Source organism: Nilaparvata lugens, chromosome 2 (assembly GCF_014356525.2).
Source record: "Nilaparvata lugens isolate BPH chromosome 2, ASM1435652v1, whole genome shotgun sequence".
Taxonomy (NCBI): domain Eukaryota; kingdom Metazoa; phylum Arthropoda; class Insecta; order Hemiptera; family Delphacidae; genus Nilaparvata; species Nilaparvata lugens.
The window spans coordinates 82140443-82158500 of record NC_052505.1 but is presented as its reverse complement, the minus strand read 5'-3'; the positions used below and the strand labels follow the sequence as shown (position 1 = coordinate 82158500).

The window sequence follows — 18058 nt, the reverse complement described above, 5'->3', positions numbered from 1 at the left end:
CCCATGGATATTGTTATACGTGACATTGACATTTTAACATACTTTGATTTATTATTGCTTTCAATTTTTCATTCGAGAATCAAGATAAGATGAGATCTTAGTTTTGTTCATCAGATTTCAATCGATGTAGATAATAATAATAATAATAATATCGAGTGACCTGGCTGGCTCAGGTATTTCAAATATTTGTTACTTTGAGTTGATGATATAAAATTATTAACAAATCTCAAATACTGTAAACATATTGCCAATGTAAACATATTGTAAACATATTGCCAATGTAAACATATTGTAAACATCCTGATCGATGTAGATGATAGTGGTGTTATTAGATTGGATTATATTGATGTTATTAATTCATACATTCATTTATTATTACTATTTTTCATTCTAATTACAAGCTGAATGTGAGTCTGAACAGGCAATAGCCTAGTCCCTGTTTGAAAGAAGAAGAAGACCAGAAGAAGAAGAAAGAAGAAGAAAGAAGAAGAAGAAGAAGAAGAAGAAGAAGAAGAAAGAAGAAAAGAAGAAGAAAGAAGAAGAAGAAGAAGAAGAAGAAGAAGAAGAAGAAGAAGAAGAAGAAGAAGACGAAGAAGAAGATTTCAATTGACTCACATTCATACTGGATATATTAATAGCATATTTAATAATGTTCTATTATGTATATATTCATGTTGTCTCCTTTGAAGGGATGAAAAAAATTCACTAGAGGAAAAGGAAAGCTGTTGAAACAACATTTGCGCAGGAAATTATCGAATGAGAAAGATATTTTCCACCCACAAATATCTGTAATACGGTCGGGAATTCAATTCGTTCAACTCGGTTTTTTACTTCAGGCGTTTGTAATTTTCAACTGGCAAACAGAATCATTTTTTCTTAACGAAAAAATGCTGCTAATTAACTAGATTACAATGGATATTTTTCGTGGAATGTTTGATTATTCATGGTGGATATACAAACATATATTGGAAAATATCAAGGCAAATTTTTTCGACTTATCGAGTTTATAAGAGTTCGCCAATTCTATTTTTTCTGCTCATTCTTCATTACATCATATTTCTACTATAGCAGAGATGGATCAATAGAACACGCAACAAGGATTTTCATGTAATTTTCAAGGATTTTCGAGGTATTCAATGATCATCATGGTTTGAATATTATAATTTGAAATTTTTGAATGTATTTGAAGAACTAATAATGCAATTTACAGCATAATATCCAAATCAAATCGAATTTATCTCCTTGAAAAAACATTTTCAAATACAGATTAAACATTTGAACTGAATATTCCACATTAAAGTCATTCGATTATACAAATGGAGATTGTCAAGACTACTTATTTATTCATTAAAAATTGCCAGTACCGACCTCTACATCCTAGAGAGACAGTTCACCTTAGAGAGAAGGTTTAATGGTGAATGATAATGGAGTAGCATCTGGAACTATAGAATCTCCACTTTTTTTTCAATAAATTAGTGGCTATGACAATCTCGAGTCATTTCATTCAATATGGATATCAACCATATCATCCAAGGAACCTAGAAAACCTGGAATGTATTCTAGGTAAATTGATAGCATCTGTTTACCATATAACATGAAATTGATATGACAAACTCTATTCAATTCAATATTTGTACAGTGAAACCTCGATAATATAGTACATCTCAAGGGACCACTCAAAAAATTTACTATTGAGAGATGTCTGTACCAAATCAGAGTGTACTAAGATTGGAACCTTGATCGAGATTTCTTCAATGTTTAGTTTAAAAATCCTTAATAGCCTATCAACAATTAGTTCTAGACACAATGAGTGCCTTGCTCCAAAAATTATTAATATGTATTTCACTACACGCTTTCTGCTACCCACTCATACGATATTATATTGCAACCGTTTCAATAGACTCCATAAAGAATGTATTGGAACAGTGAATTAGAGGGTGATGGTTTCTTGATACATTCCAAGCTGCTATGTATTAACACACTTTTCTCTATGTATTTGAACACGACATGCAGTCGAATATTAAGTAGATAATTAAAAACTTTCACTCACTGACTGAAGTACTTTCGACCGTCTAGCGATCATTTTCAACAGTGCAGACCGGAAATGTTTTGATGGTTAGGAAGATTTGTGGTATTTATTATGTAATCAAAAAGTTTGTTGGATTTGAAATTTAGTTGTTCATTTAGTATGTTGCTATTGTATAGGATGGTGGCTTTATAAATTTCGAACTGTTCTGATGTACTTAATTCATCATATCAAAGAAATGGATATGAATTAAATACATCAGAACAGATCGAAATTTATAGAACCAGCATCCTAGAAGATAACAACATACTAAATGAAAAACTTAATTCAAAATCTAGCAAACGTTTCGATTACATAATAAACACCAAAAATCTTCCTAACCAACAAAACATTTCCGGTCGGCACTGTTGAAAATGATCGCTAGACGGTCGAAAGTACTTCAGTCAGTAAGTAAAAGTTTTTTCGCCACACTGCACAGAAAGCAGCTGTTTTCCAGTCCCTACGTAGATCTGAAAAACATTGTTTGCAGACGACTCTCGTCTGACGTCAGAACAGGTTTCTTTCCGGCCTAGGCCGGAAAGAGACCCTTTCCAGCCGCTAACATGGAACTAAGAAAGGTGATCAAAAAACAGCTGATCAAAAAACTTTTCATTATTTGTGTTCATTATTCAATAGTTAAAACATTCATAATAATATCATCTTATTGTCATTTGAAAGAATAAAAAAGTATAAACCTCCCACATAATTGAACATCATCTTTTAGGTTATTTAGACAATAATCAGAATAAAAAATAAAAATACTTGGACAATTTCCTGATATTCAGATTACCTCAGATTTGCTAGAGCTATCACCTTCCACTTTTGCTTTCGGAAGTGCTTAGTAATGACTATATATATATATTGTTATTTTTGTGTGTGGCGAAAAATAGCGTTGGCACCACGGGCAAAAAGGTTTTTCTGCTCTAGGTGCGAAATATACTATTAATTATCTACTCGAATTATATTACTATATATTACTCGAAATATACTATTAATTATATTCGACTGCATGTCGTGTTTAATTGAATACATAGAAAAAGTGAGTGAATTTAATATAAGAGTGTACTATATCGAGGTTCCACTGTACTAAATATTATGTTGTTATCCACCTTGAATTCGTTTTCAAGCATGTTACTATCCAATCCTTTTTCGGCAACAGACTGAATGTAATGTGCTTCAATCCATGAAATGGCCCAGTTTTTCCCTCCAGTGCCATTGAATTTTCATCATTGACAAAAAGCTTTTGTCAGCTGTGATGAGATGGAAGGGAAACAATCAAACAGCCAGCGATGTCGGTGTCAATAGCGTTTCCCCGGCGTCCGATTTTTACGCGAAAATCTCTCGCCACCGGACCGGTATGTCGTAAAACTTGCTCCGTTTTAGCACAGCTAGAACAAAGCTGCAGCTATCAATTCAGCTGGCAAAATACCACGTCCGCCATTGCTGTAGCTTTCACGAAATGAACTGACACGGAAGGGTTGTCTCGCAAGCCACACGAGCCAATTCATCTTGTCCAGTGATTTCAACTAGACTTTATTGACCGCCTTAGTGCAGAGCACTAGTCCAGTATTTGTCAAGGAAGCTATGAAGTTGAAAGCACGAAGCTAATGGTAGGATAATACAATAGAAATAGAGGGAATAGTAACACATCATCCCTTTGAATGCATTGTGAAGACCCAAAACTGTTGTATTGAGCTTGGAAAAAATTGTTCATTCATCTAATTTCAGGTGAATTGACAAAGTAGTCAACAGAACTTACATTCAAATAATGTGAATTCTGGGGTACACATGATATTTTTGAACTTTAATCGAAGAGTGACCAAAAAAAGCATATATAATCACAAGCCGTCAGGCTCGCTTCGCTCGCATATCCGTCTAGCCCGGGGGCTCCGCCCCCGGACCCCCGACTGGATCGTCCAAGAATGACATCAGCAGGCTCGCTTCGCTCGCCTGCATTTTTCGTTTGAGCATTTTTATCATATGTTAGAACAATCCAGTCGGGGGTCCAGATTAAACGTCTGGCTAAACGGATATGGCGAGCGAAGCGAGCCTGACGGCTAGTAATAATATATTCCCAGGATTGAAGTAGCAGTGTCCAATCAATTTTTCCGCGATAAATGCATTTGAATCTTCAACTTGATGCCAACCTAAAAAAGTCAACTAAACTTAATGCCAACCTGACAAAATTATTAATTTAGTTGCCAGTTAACAACTGTTTCGAAGAGGTACTCTATCTAGATTATAGTTCCATAGTAACATATGATATGGACATTTCAATTATAATTAAGAGATTGAGAGAAGAAGAATATACATGCTAAAAGACGAACTTTAAACCCTTAAAAACAACCCTTAGAGTTAAAATATTGCCAAAAGATTTCTTAGTGCGCCTCTAAAGGGCCAATTGAACATACCTACCAAATTTGAACGTTTTTGGTCCGGTAGATTTTTAGTTATGCGAATGAGTGAGTGAGTGAGTGAGTCAGTCAGTCAGTGAGTGAGTGCCATTTCGCTTTTATATATATAGATGAGTACACGTGATTATGACAGTATTCGATTAACATTAGTGTTTCTATACATGTCTATTAATCGAGAATGTAGAGATATAATCACTATTGACTAAACATTGAATCCCAATTATGAGAATTTCTTATTGAATCATCGAACAATTTATTTTCCTGACAGATACGAAATAATTATTATCAGTTTAAACAAGAATGAACTGTTGATATAATTACATCAGATATATATCAATATCAGCTATCCTCTACAGAAGGCAGTGGCAAGGCACAGAGTCGGCAACGCTGTCTGCTATTTTCCGCCAATGCCATTATAACATGCATTTCACTATATAAGTTAGTATAATATCGGGGACCGATCTTCGCTCTGAAGTACAAAAGCATATCAAATTTATTACGAAAGAAGAAATTATAATAATATCCATGGTTCATACAGAAATGTTCTAATCACAGTAAATTGAGATTAATTCCCAGAGGAATGCGAAAATTTCCCTCACAAAGGCCCGGTTGCACAAAAGCATAACAAATTTATTACGAAAGAAGAAATTATAATAACATCCATAGTTCATACAGAAATGTTCTATCTAATCACAGTAGATTGAGATTAATTCCCAGAGGAATGCGAAAATTTCCCTCACAAAGGCCCGGTTCCACAAAAGTCGGTTAAATTTTAATCCTGATTAACTTCACGTGAACCAAATCAGAGAAGACCATTTCAAAAAGATCGATCTACTGGAATTAATCAGGATTGAAAATAACCCGGCTTTTTTTGCAACCGGCACTAAGTATCTGATTGAATGATTACAGCTGAGTCATAATTTTGATACAGTCCCTCACACATAAACTCGCTCATTCACTTCCATCTCCAAAAGACGATGAAATAAATATTATCAGCTGTTTTTCCAAAGATGGATAATAATTATCCTTTTAATGTCATTCAGCGAGTTTTCCCAGGGATGAGACCTAGTGCAATCGAATTTTTGTGTTATAAGCCTACTATGCTCCGAATTTCCTGAGAATCGTTAGAGCCGTTTTTGAGATCCGGTGGAATACAAACATATAAACATCTAAACATCTGAACATATAAACAGAAATTGCTCGTTCAATAGTATAGGATAATTATCTAAGATTTAGACCCAGTTGTACGAAAGTCAGTTAAATTTTGACGGTGTTCAATTCCATGCGAACCAATCATACAAGGCTTTTTCGAAAAATGACTCTTCTTATTGGCTCTTGTGAAATTTAACCGGCTTTTGTGCACATGAATCATACTTTGCCTTTAAGAACTTAGTTCCATATAGATCTGTTCTACAAACACTTTAAAATAACTCTGGAGAGTTCGAAACATGTTGTGTAGAGATGAATATGAAAAAGATGGTCTGATGCTAGCACATCATTTTACCCCTACAAGTTTAAATTAACTAAAGCTACCCCCCTGAATAAACCCCAATACCTTTCGTTCTAAAAGAACATAAAAAGCTACAGGAATTAAAACCTTTACACAACCATATAGAACTATGGTATATATGAATACAAGTATATATAGTTTATGTATGAAATTACTCGTTCTACAAGATTTGTTGAAGTCGACCGTCAAGATGATAAATTTGCTATCATTCTGGAACTTGAAACTCCACATTCCAATGCCCTCTTCGATAAAAGTGTTAACAAATACTTGAGTCTGTTAGTTGAAAAGAGTTGAAGAGTCAACAGCACTTATCGAAGAAAGTTTTGCCATTCACAGCTCCAACAACAGTTACAAAGCTGCGGAATTTGTAATTTAAGTTTTGAAAACTTGCAGCGGTTGCACTCACCTTACAATGGGAACAAACTTCTTCCCAGCTCGAATTCTGATACGATCCATTACAGATATACAGTTACATTCCGCCAACATTCTTGTTTCATTGCAATTTCTAGAAATTATTATTCTGGATTGAGGAATCACTTTGTATCATTTTTCAGGGCATCAGTTTTATTGAGCTTTCATCATTTCAGTTCATATTCTTTTTTCAAAATGTAGTATAATTACTTGTAGATAATACTGTATAACTCATATAACTTAGTAGGGTCAATTTACTCAGAAACATAGTGAAAATCGAAAAGTGAGAATGGTATTTGATCTAAAAGTTAGAGTATATTCATGCTTCAGTATTTACCTATTGATTGTCCACCTATTTGTCAATATTTCCATGTAAATTTACTAGACCAACATATGAAGTTAGAAATGCAAGACTCAAATTCAACCAGTACATCTATAAGCGTTTGGTCCAAAGATGATGATGACCGATTTATGTAATTCTGTCTCAATTCAATAAAAAATAGTTCCAATTCAATACAGTAATAATTAATATTCACTTGTACACAGGATGAATAACGATGTGAATTAAAACCGTTATGATATTCATTGATTTCATTTAACAATGAGAATATTATTTAATTTCTAATTGGAACATGAATATTTTATTGGACATGACTAAGCCTATGAGAATTTGAAGATGAATAATAGCTTACCTAAAAGTAACATTGTTGGTTATGGATTTATGATCGATGAATACTTTATATGGAACTGGCATATTCCATGTGTATAGCTTGTTACTCGCTCACATATCATATCTGTTCATAATCAAGGTCGTTATCAGTTTCAATTTTTTGTTTTACTTTCCATGCCCTATTACCATAGGTAAGGAAAGTATTGCTTTCCAAAAAAATTAAGGTACCTCAATTTCTAAATTTCTATACGTTTCAAGGTCCCCTGAGTCCAAAAAGTGGTTTTTGGGTATTGGTCTGTACGTATGTGTGTGTGTGTGTGTGTGTGTGTGTGTGTGTGTGTGTGTGTGTGTGTGTGTGTGTGTGTGTGTGTTGTGTGTGTGTGTGTGTGTGTGTGTGGTGTGTGTGTGTGTGTGTGTGTGTGTGTGTGGTGTGTGTGTGTTGTGGTGTGTGTGTGTGTGTATGAGTGTATGTGCGTCTGTGTACACGATATCTCATCTCCCATTCAACGGAATGACTTGAAATTTGGAATTTAAGGTCCTTACAATATAAGGAACCGACACGAACATTTTCGATCAAATGCGATTCAAGATGGCGGCTAAAATGTCGAAAATGTTGTCAAAAACATGGTTTTTCGCGATTTTCTCAAAAACGGCTCCAACGATTCTGATCAAATTCATATCTACAGAAGTCATTGATGAGCTCTATCAACTGCCACAAGTCTCATATCTGTGAAAATTTCAGGAGCACTGCACCATCTATGCAAAGTTTGATTCTAGATTCTCAATTATCAGGCTTCAGATACAATTAAACAATACATTCTAAGTGGAAAAGATTGATCAAAAAATCTCTACAATTAATGCTCAGTAGCATTTTCTCCTAAAATTGAAAATAAGCTCGAAATTCGAGAAAATAAGATTATTCAATTGCAAACTGTTGGCAACTATAAGTACATCTATAAGCGTTTGGTCCAAAGATGATGATGACCGATTTATGTAATTCTGTCTCAATTCAATAAAAAATAGTTCCAATATCTGTCTCATATCTGTGAAAATTTCAGGAGCACTGCACCATCTATGCAAAGTTTGATTCTAGATTCTCAATTATCAGGCTTCAGATACAATTTAAACAATACATTCTAAGTGGAAAAGATTGATCATAAAAATCTCTACAATTAATGCTCAGTAGCATTTTCTCCTAAAATTGAAAATAAGCTCGAAATTCGAGAAAATAAGATTATTCAATTGCAAACTGTTGGCAACTGTTGATTCTATTAAATCATTCACTATGAAGAGATAGCAGATCTCGTGTGTACCCAGCGTTATTGTCCTGTCACCAGCTGGCTTAGATCTTTGTTTATAGGTAGACTTGAGATGCGCGTGAACACTAGCGTCAGGTGATCAATTTTCATAACGGCAAGGAATGTTGTGTGAGTGTGCCACACCAGATTTTTTCAATAAGTTTCTCATTTTCGATTCAGATGCACTTTTTTCTCCAGGTTTCCAGTGATTGATGCATTCTGTTTCAACTTCATTGAACTCAACGAATACGATTATCACCAATCCATTGTATTCGCACGGTCAGTATTAATAACTGTCTCTGACAGAAAGACCCACCCAGTTAGGTAGGAGAGGAAAGGTAGATTGGTAGCATGCAATGATGAATGTGCAGTGAGGTTCAGTTAGTTGAGTAAGGTTCAGTGAGGTTCAGGTTGAGTTGAGCCCAAAGGCTGAACCCAACTCGATTCTGAATCGACTCAGCTCGATTTGAGCAGTTGAATTAGCCACCTATATCTTAACTATAGCAACCATCGCTCGGAGCAGGATAGGATATCACTGGCCTGTCTTTGATCGTGGCGGTAAATTAGACGTCTGCTTTCGGGTATTGCCACATGGTTCACATTCTCACCACACCATTACCGCTTAGCAATTACTCAAACCTCTCTCCTTCTTCATCTTCTTCCGTTTTTCTTCATCCCACACTTCCTCTTTGCAATCTCCACTCTCTTTATTTTTCCTCTCTCTCTTTGCCATCTCATATCTACCCTCTTCACTTCTCCGCTTCTACAAAACTAAGCGCCTCCTCTTTCATCTACCATCTTTATTTCTCCTCTTCAACAGAGTAGAGCGAATAAAGCCCTGCAGACTTGTCAACAAGCCTTTGAAAGTTGGGCGCTCAAAGCTGGTTGTGTGTACCAACATCTTAAACGGTCAAGAATTTCCGAGAAACTGTTGCAAATAGAGTTGTGAGCCAACTCACACCAACCTACTACATACTCTGTTCAAGTTCTACTATTACAAATGCACCTATGAAACCCATCAGGACTTCAACGTGACGTATTTACCTATACAACTTGAATAGCAATTTATTTCACAGTCATGCAAGTTGACGTTCAACTGTAATTACTTTCGCTCCTATTTGGACTTGACATCCTTCCAGATCGGATGAAAATAACAATCCGACATTCTGAGAATTTTCCAAGAACATTCAAAACAGGGAAACACAGGGATCACAGAAATTGAAATCTTAGAGGGTTTCCTTACATTTCCATTATAGTAGAGATAGTATCTTGCAGGACAGTTCTTTACATTTCCATCATAATAGAGCTAGTTTTGTATTATATCACAGATTCAAGATGATCTATCTGTCTAGTCTATGATTGTATTCATTGTAGCTTGTAGAACAGTATTCCTTTGAAATAATTTGTATCGTACACTTAACTAAATTCTATTATTCGGAGAAAAATGTGTGCTTTTCTGCGGAGAGAAATTAGAAGTCCAGGGTGTATTTTAAGATAATTGAGAATACCATTTCTGCACTGAACTAAATTTAAAAATATTATTCTTCCAAGAGGATTAAGGTGAATGTCAAGAAATTGAAGGTAAGGATAGAATACACGTCAGGGAAGAGGATTTCCATCGAAAATCATAAGCTTGTGAAGATGAGATTCAATTTATATGTATTATTCGAATTCCTTATCTCCCAGTGTAGGCTATACGTGAACTATATTTCACAATTCAATTGTGAGTGGATATTGAATAATTATTCATGACCTGATACAATGATACTTCGAATTTGAATATCAAATTCAAATTCAAATTCAAATTTATTCACACTCATAAATACATATACAGAAACCAAATAGAGTCTAGTTTGACAAATACAACAATAATCCATCTAAAATTTAATAATAGATTGTAAGTATAGTATATAATATAATAATATATAATATATTATCATATTGATCATTTCGTCCAGCATGGATCATAAACCATGTTCTCCAATAATACCACAAATAACGTACGGTTTCATATCCAATTTGATCCTATTCTTGTTGAATACTAGATAAGAATTTACACAACAATCTCTCAAACGTTACATTTTGCACGGTTTTTATTCCTGATAAATTGAATTCTACACATGCCGATTCTCGAGCTGCATGGAGCTTTTTTATGTAGACTCCTGATTCCAAATATCCCTTCAGTAATAAGATGCTTCAGTAATAAGATGCATACACGGGAAATACAATTCGGTATCGACGGGTGAATGAATTGGAAATTGTCATTCCAGTGGAAATTTCTTGTCGAGGCTCTTCCACGATGTTCTCGTCATATGGAATGCTTTAAGTATGACATGAATTAAGCTTTATTCTCTTTCATGAATCCTTATAATTGATAGCATCATATTTTACTTTACTTGCCCTATTAGGCTACCATAGGTAAGGAAAGTATTGCTTTCCGAAAAAAATTAAGGTACCCCAATTTCTAAATTTCTATATGTTTTAAGGTCCCCTGAGTCCAAAACTGGTTTTTGGGTATTGGTCTCTGTGTGTGTGTGTGTGTGTGTGTGTGGTGTGTGTGTGTGTGTGTGTGTGTGTGTGTGTGTGTGTAGTTGCTTGATGATTAATGAGTTCCAATAACAAAAGCTGAACTCACATCATCAAGAAGAATAATAAAGCTAGTTATTTCTCCAATAATGATTCCCGATTTCTGAGTGAATGGAAAATATCATCGGACTCATTGCAAACGGAGAATCCTTTACCAAAGCAGCTTTCCAATTAATAGCTTGTTAGCTTTTGTTATCCATCTCAACTCTCTCCGTTTCATTTTCACAAGAGGATTTGCCAGACCCCAAACAATAACTTCAGAAGGAAACGATTGCTCTATTCGTATTCGATTGATCTTCGTTCTATTCATTAATCGGAATTTTCCATTTCCCCAAGTGCTCAGTTGGATTCCATTTGAGAACCAGTTTCCACAAATTCATCAGTAGGCCTTTTTTGATATTTCAGTATTCAACAATCAATTTTTCATTTTCATAATGTGATTGGTGTGAATCATATTCATTCATGGTAATACTCTCCTAAGGTACTCCGTCTTTCTCTTTAATCTCCAATGATATTGTATTTTGATAAAACATGGACCAGATCATTTTTACAGGCGTTGAGTTGGCAGGGCAGGAAGCTTTCCGATTCGTTTGGGTATTCAAAATAAATTATTGATTTTCATCTTTCTCTGTTTAAACTTTGAATGAATTCATCTCTCATTCACTTTTCTACTCTTCACTCCGACCAAAATATCATTTGTCGATTCTCAGTCTATTTTCATGCATGGGAATAATATGTTTCCAAAAAAATGATACTACATTTCAATAATTGAAATAATCTCAATCAAATTCTTCATAGAGAATATCAAACTTTCGATAACCGTCGTTGAAAAAACATAGCTGGTATAATTCATTTATTATTAACACAGACTACATCGCTGATTATAAGTTAACAGAAGCCTTAAGTACTGTATTAACATTCATTTGAAAAGTCACAAATCGCAGGTTTAGAAAGAAATATATCGTCAGTAATCATTTCAGTTCAAGTAATAACTATAATTCCTGTATTGTGATTATTCATTACGAGAGCACATTCGTGAGCACATTAAGAGATGAGTTAGGCTGCTCAGTATTACCATAGAGAAACGATAGCATAAGTAGATATCCCTTGGTATAGGGCGTTTATGTCGCAACTTTTACTGTTATCCCAAGCCGATAGTTCACGTAGTTCTTTCCTATGCAGCTGTGTGACGGTGGTATTCTCTCAAATTGTGCCGTTCATACACTATCACCCCAACAAAACAGTAAAGATTGACAATAATCGACAGTAATCGGCTTGAGATAACAGTAAAAGTTGCGACAAATTCCCTATACCATGGGATATCTACTTATGCCATCGTTTCTCTATGGTATTACTATGAGTGTACATATTTTTATGTAATTTTACTATCTAAAATAATTGAAATATGACTTGATTTGAGTACATATTATCGACATATTCAAATACCCCTTCCGTGGGTAGTAAATTGGACGAATAATAATAATAATTCCACTGTATGATATCCAAAATGTTTTATTTTCAGTGAGACCATTTTTTTCCTTTTCATATATCCTTTCCTTTCCAGGAAATATGTGGCACTATACATGGAAATTTCAAAAATAAAACACGACAAGAAACGAGACTGAAGTTTTGTAATACTTTTGCAGTTCCGACTCTCCTATATGGAAGTGAGAGTTGGATTCACACACGAAGAATGGACAGTCGAATTCAAGCTGCAGAAATGAGATTTCTAAGGAGTGTATTTGGCTGCACTAGAGTTGATAGAATCAGAAATACTGATATAAGACAGGTTTTATCGGTTGCTCCTCTGCATAAAAGAATAATACAAAATAGACGCAACTGGTGCAGTCATTTGGATAGAATGCCCCTTGAAGTGCAAAACTATAGGCCTACTGGAAAGAGAGATGTAGGGAGGCCAAGAAAGAGATGGGTACCGGAATAGATTAATTAATAAATGAAATTCTAACCTTATCTTGGACTTTTTCATCTATAAATTTGGAAGAAAAATAGCACAAGGACTACCTTATTATTTTATCTTTCAATGTTATTACATTAGTGTTATTTGCATTGTAAATGAATAAATAATAAATAAATAAATAAATAAATAAATAATAAACCTAATCCCTGTAGTGAAGATGATGATGATGATGATGATGATGATGATGATAATGATGAGCATTTCCATCCACATCCTACACAACATAATCTACTAGTGTAGAATGAATAGAGTACTTTGTTATTATGTTACCTTTGATATTGCCTTCAATATAGAACGTGATATAGGTCGTGACTTTTATATACGTATCTAGTATTGCCTTTGATATAGGTCGTGATGGCCCACTCCACGTGTTTGTGTGGGTTTAACGATTCTAATCCCAGTCTTCCGATAAAGCATTGCTATTGATTTGCACATTCATTCCTCATGAGTGAATAGGCGATTTGATTATGTTCTCTACCGTTATCCGTTAATATTTCTGGAGAATTTATAGATAATAGTCTGCTGCTCCAGTTCAATTCATTTTTTCCTTACGATTGATGTTTCAACAACTGTAACATGCGATGGAGAAGCTGCATAAATAACTTTATTAATGCATCTTTTGATCTGCTTTCAATATTCTATTGTCTCTGTTGACCTGTTCTGTGATGACATGAGACAAGATTACAGTAGTTTTTGCTCCCATCAAGCTTCCAATGGCTATTAATATTTATGAAATTTTCACCTACTTATTCATTCATCGACCTTGATTGATGAATCTTCCAATTATTCATTCGAACTTGAAATTATTTATAACTTGGATCTTTGTATTATCATAGAGAAACAATAGCGTAAGTAGATATCCCATGGTATAGGGCGTTTATGTTGCAACTTTTACTGTTATCTCAAGCCGATTACTGTCAATTATTGTCGATTTTCACTGTTTTGTTGGGGTGAGAGTGTATGAACGGCACAATATGGGAGACTACCAGCATCACACAGTTTCACGGGAAAGAACTACGTGGACTATCGGCTTGAGATAACAGTAAAAGTTGCGACATAAACGCCCTATACCATGGGATATCTACTCACGCTATTTTTTCTCCATGGTATTATCCTGTAACTCAAGTACTTGACTCACTGTAACTTGATAATCTGGAAAAAGTTCGAATTACTGAATTGCCGATCCTCCTGCCGGTTGGGATTACAAAATTAGTTGCAACAAATGGATTTCCCAATCTCTGCGTTCATAAATAATATTTTGATATGATAATATTATACGATAAAATATTCCAAGATGGAGTATTTTAATAGGGCTACATGATTGTTCAATTTATTATAGAAAATAACTATTATTTTGTGAAATCTGGCAGTGCTGTTAAATCGCTGGCAGCATAAGACAAATAAATGCTTCAAACTAAGGTTTGGACAGACTGTAGTATCTTTGAATTATCTGTTTATAACTAGAAAGTAACACATACTCCGCAAGGATCTAATTTAAAAAAATGAAAAACTGAAAATTTGACCTTCTGAAATCTTGGATAATTTGGAATAGGCCTATAACCATTCTCGGTGAATTAATAATCTTATATATTAACATATATTAATATCTTATATATTATACACTATATATTAATATTAGCATTCGAATAAAATGCATCCTCTATTTAATTCCATCTGTAACTGGTTGGCCGCTGTGGCTTCGTATAAAATGAGCGCTGCTATCCAGAGATTGTCAGTTTGGTGTAAGGGTAAGCATTCCTGACTAGCAATTGGGAGGTACCGGGTTCGCAACTAATTTTTGGATAGTAGTTCTCATCGAATTTCCATCTAGCTGTTAACCCTGTTGTCAATGTCTGCAGTAGCAGAGGTCTTCGGCGTGATTTGCAGCATTTATTTGGGATTTTCGTTAAATAATAACTATAAATTAATAATCTATAAATGCAAAATTTCAAGTTAATCAGTTGAGTTTTCTGGGTTGTGACATTAGCTATACAGATGAATTGGGTGTGGAGAAGAAAAAAGTAAGGTTCCAAATGATTTGTGGAAGTATCAGTAGGACGTTGGGAAGAAAGCTACCACAAGCACGATAATGAAATTTTATAAGGCTATGGTGTGTGCTTGCAATTTATATTGTAGTTCTGATTTTTCAATATATTATTTGGATACATGAGAGAAGTCCAGAACTAATTTCTTCATGCAAAATTTCCTTGTGCTAGATACAGAGTGGCACAAAAACCTTGTATTTTTCATTCATTTTACAGTATTCAGCTATTTCTGCCAAATCCAATAATCGGACAGAAAAATTCGCTTCAACCTTTTTTTAGATTATTGAATTATGGATAAAATGAGATCATTCCGAACTCTCTATCGCCAATAAGTACTGAGTTATGATTTTCCGGAAATGAGTAAAATTTTGAGAAAAAATTAATTCTGATCATTTGTAAATTTTGATCAACAATATCTTCCGATTGTTACCATTTAGATGTATAATTCAAAATCACTCTTGGCGTATTTTCGTGCTCTACAATTCAGAGATCAGGTAGAGCGCTCTATATCATATAGATTTCCAGGTACACCTGACAACAATGCTCCTTGTATTTTTCAAAAAACACCTAATTTTCAGCTTCAACCATCATCACCAATGAATGATATAAGTTTTTGAGATTATGTTCTATGAGAATCACCAGTTAGATGCACTCCATCTCAGTATTTCCTAGTGGAGAGGCGTGCATAAGGACCCCTAAAGGATCAAAATTTCAAACACTTATAACTTTTGACACAATGCTCAGATTTCCATCGTACTATTCTTCATCCTTCTCGGCTCGTCAAGGCGGTCCAAAATCATGCATCATGAGTCAAATTCAGTCGAAAAATGAGAAATCTATTGTTGAGTGTAGGTTAAGCCCATATTCCAATACACAAAAAATGGCCAATTTCTATATTCAAAGCTGCATATTTTGTGAAATACTTCTGATAAAATGTCTAAATCTTGTGAGAATGTGAAACTTTCTCCCCTCTTCCCACTCCAATAGATAATACTTTCGATTCCAATACCATTCGAAAGTTACAGGAGATTTTGAAAAAGGCGATTTCAGTTTTCACATTTTATCCGTGATTCTACTGTTAATAAAGAGTTCCTAAAACGAGTCTGATACAGAAACTCAGGATCAGAATCTGATAAGTTTCTGTACCAAACGTTAATATCGCATGTAGCTCAGTGGATTTGCCAACGTTTAATGGAATGCTTCTCAAATAGGCGGTTGAAATGTTTCAAATCAACTAACTAATTAAACTTTGCTCTCAGTGTTTACAGCGCCGGTGTTTATAGCTGACGGCCAAAATAGCGATAAAGTTGGATGGATTCCTTCACGTTCGGATGCTCACAGCTCAGAGCGGTCATTTGTTTCACGGCTCACATCGTTCATGCTTTATGGGATTCCCATCATGGGTGCTCATCATTCGCCCTTCAAGATGGAAGAGTCAAATGAACTCTGCTTCAACAATGATAATTGAAAGTTGAAACTATCGTACAAGCAATCAAATATGTTTGTAGTCTTTAGTGAACCAAGGACTAAATTAATGAGAATTTACATGGAACAGTATGCTTGGATGATTTTCAATTAACTTATCATGGAATATCTTGATTTGTATGCATCCTTGGAACGAATTCAGTATCTGTAAATAGTATATTCTTAAAATGATATATATATAATAATTGGAACTTTGAACTATTTCAAGTATAAACAATCGGATATGTTTGCAGTGTGTACCGATGTCTGGATTAATGAGAATCTACATGGAACAGTATGCTTGGATGATTTTCAATTAATTTATCATGGAATATCTTGATTTGTATGCATCCTTGGAACGACTTCAGTATCCGTAAAAATAGTATATTCTCAAAATGATATCTATAATAATTGGAACTTTGAACTATTCTAAGTATAAGCAATCGGATATGTTTGCAGTGTGTACCGATGACTGGATTAATGAGAATTTACATGAAACGGTATGGTTTGAAGATTTTCAAATAATTCATCATGGAATATCCAGATTTATATACATTCATTCAACGACTTCAGGATCCGTGAATGGTATATTTTCAAACTGATCAATAATTAATTGAAACTTGGAACAATTCTATGTTCTATGTATAAACAAACAATAATATCGTTGTAGTGTACTGAAGACTGGATAATAAGTATCTACATGTAACAGTATGCTTTGATAATTCTCAATTAAAAATCATGGAATATCTGGATTCATATGCATTCTTGCAACGATTTCAGGATCCGTAATAAATAGTATATTTTAAAACTTAACAATTGGAACTTAGAACTATTCTACGTAAAATCAATCGAATATGTTTGAAGTGTACCATATACTAAATTATTGGGAATGCACGTGACTTTGATGATTTTCAATATTAATACATCATCTGGATTGTTGCATTCTTGCAATGAATTTAGGATACGTGAATGGGATAATTATCTCCTAAGGCCTATATTCATTATCCCATAAATAGGATTTGAATTTATCTCTCACTCAAAATTATTTTGTAATGTTACTTGTTCGGGAAATTTACCATTATTGTATGGTTCATAAAAAGATTAAAGTAGTAGTCAAGTAGGAAGCTTGAATTCAAAATCAATTTGCTACCTTCTTGCAGCTCAATTATTTGATATGTTGGCAGCCCTCCATCCAAATCTGTCCATTGCTACTCTTTTCCATTATTCATAGCTCATGGCACCCAGCCTTAAAATTACAATTATTCCTAAATTCAAATTTTAATATTTGATGAAAGCTAATAATACAAGAGTGGAGTATGTATTCCAAGATTTGAACTAATAATATCGAGAATACCTACTTATTAGTATTAGAATAAAGGATAAACAGAAAGCAGTTGGATAATTTTGATAAAACGATTGAAAAGGAACACTCTTAGGCCTATATCTCACATTACTGGAGCTGCAGAACTATCGCATAAGTTTGCTCCATTATCTTGTGAACCTTTATAAATACTACAGTAGAACTCCAATTATCCGAACTCCAATTATCCGAACTCCAATTATCCGAACTCCAATTATCCGAACTCCAATTATCCGAACTCCAATTATCCGAACTCC

At 34.3% G+C, this 18058-nt stretch overlaps 1 protein-coding gene across 1 annotated transcript in view; it reads right to left on the bottom strand.

The window, feature by feature from the left end:
- Positions 1-17666: 17666 nt before the first annotated feature.
- LOC111064454 (RYamide receptor-like) overlaps positions 17667-18058 on the bottom strand; it is a 390152-nt gene continuing 389760 nt past the window's right edge. The window contains exon 6 of the mRNA XM_039420218.1: positions 17667-17687. Within this exon, the coding sequence (XP_039276152.1) occupies positions 17667-17687 (21 nt within the window). The remainder of the gene's footprint in view (positions 17688-18058) is intronic.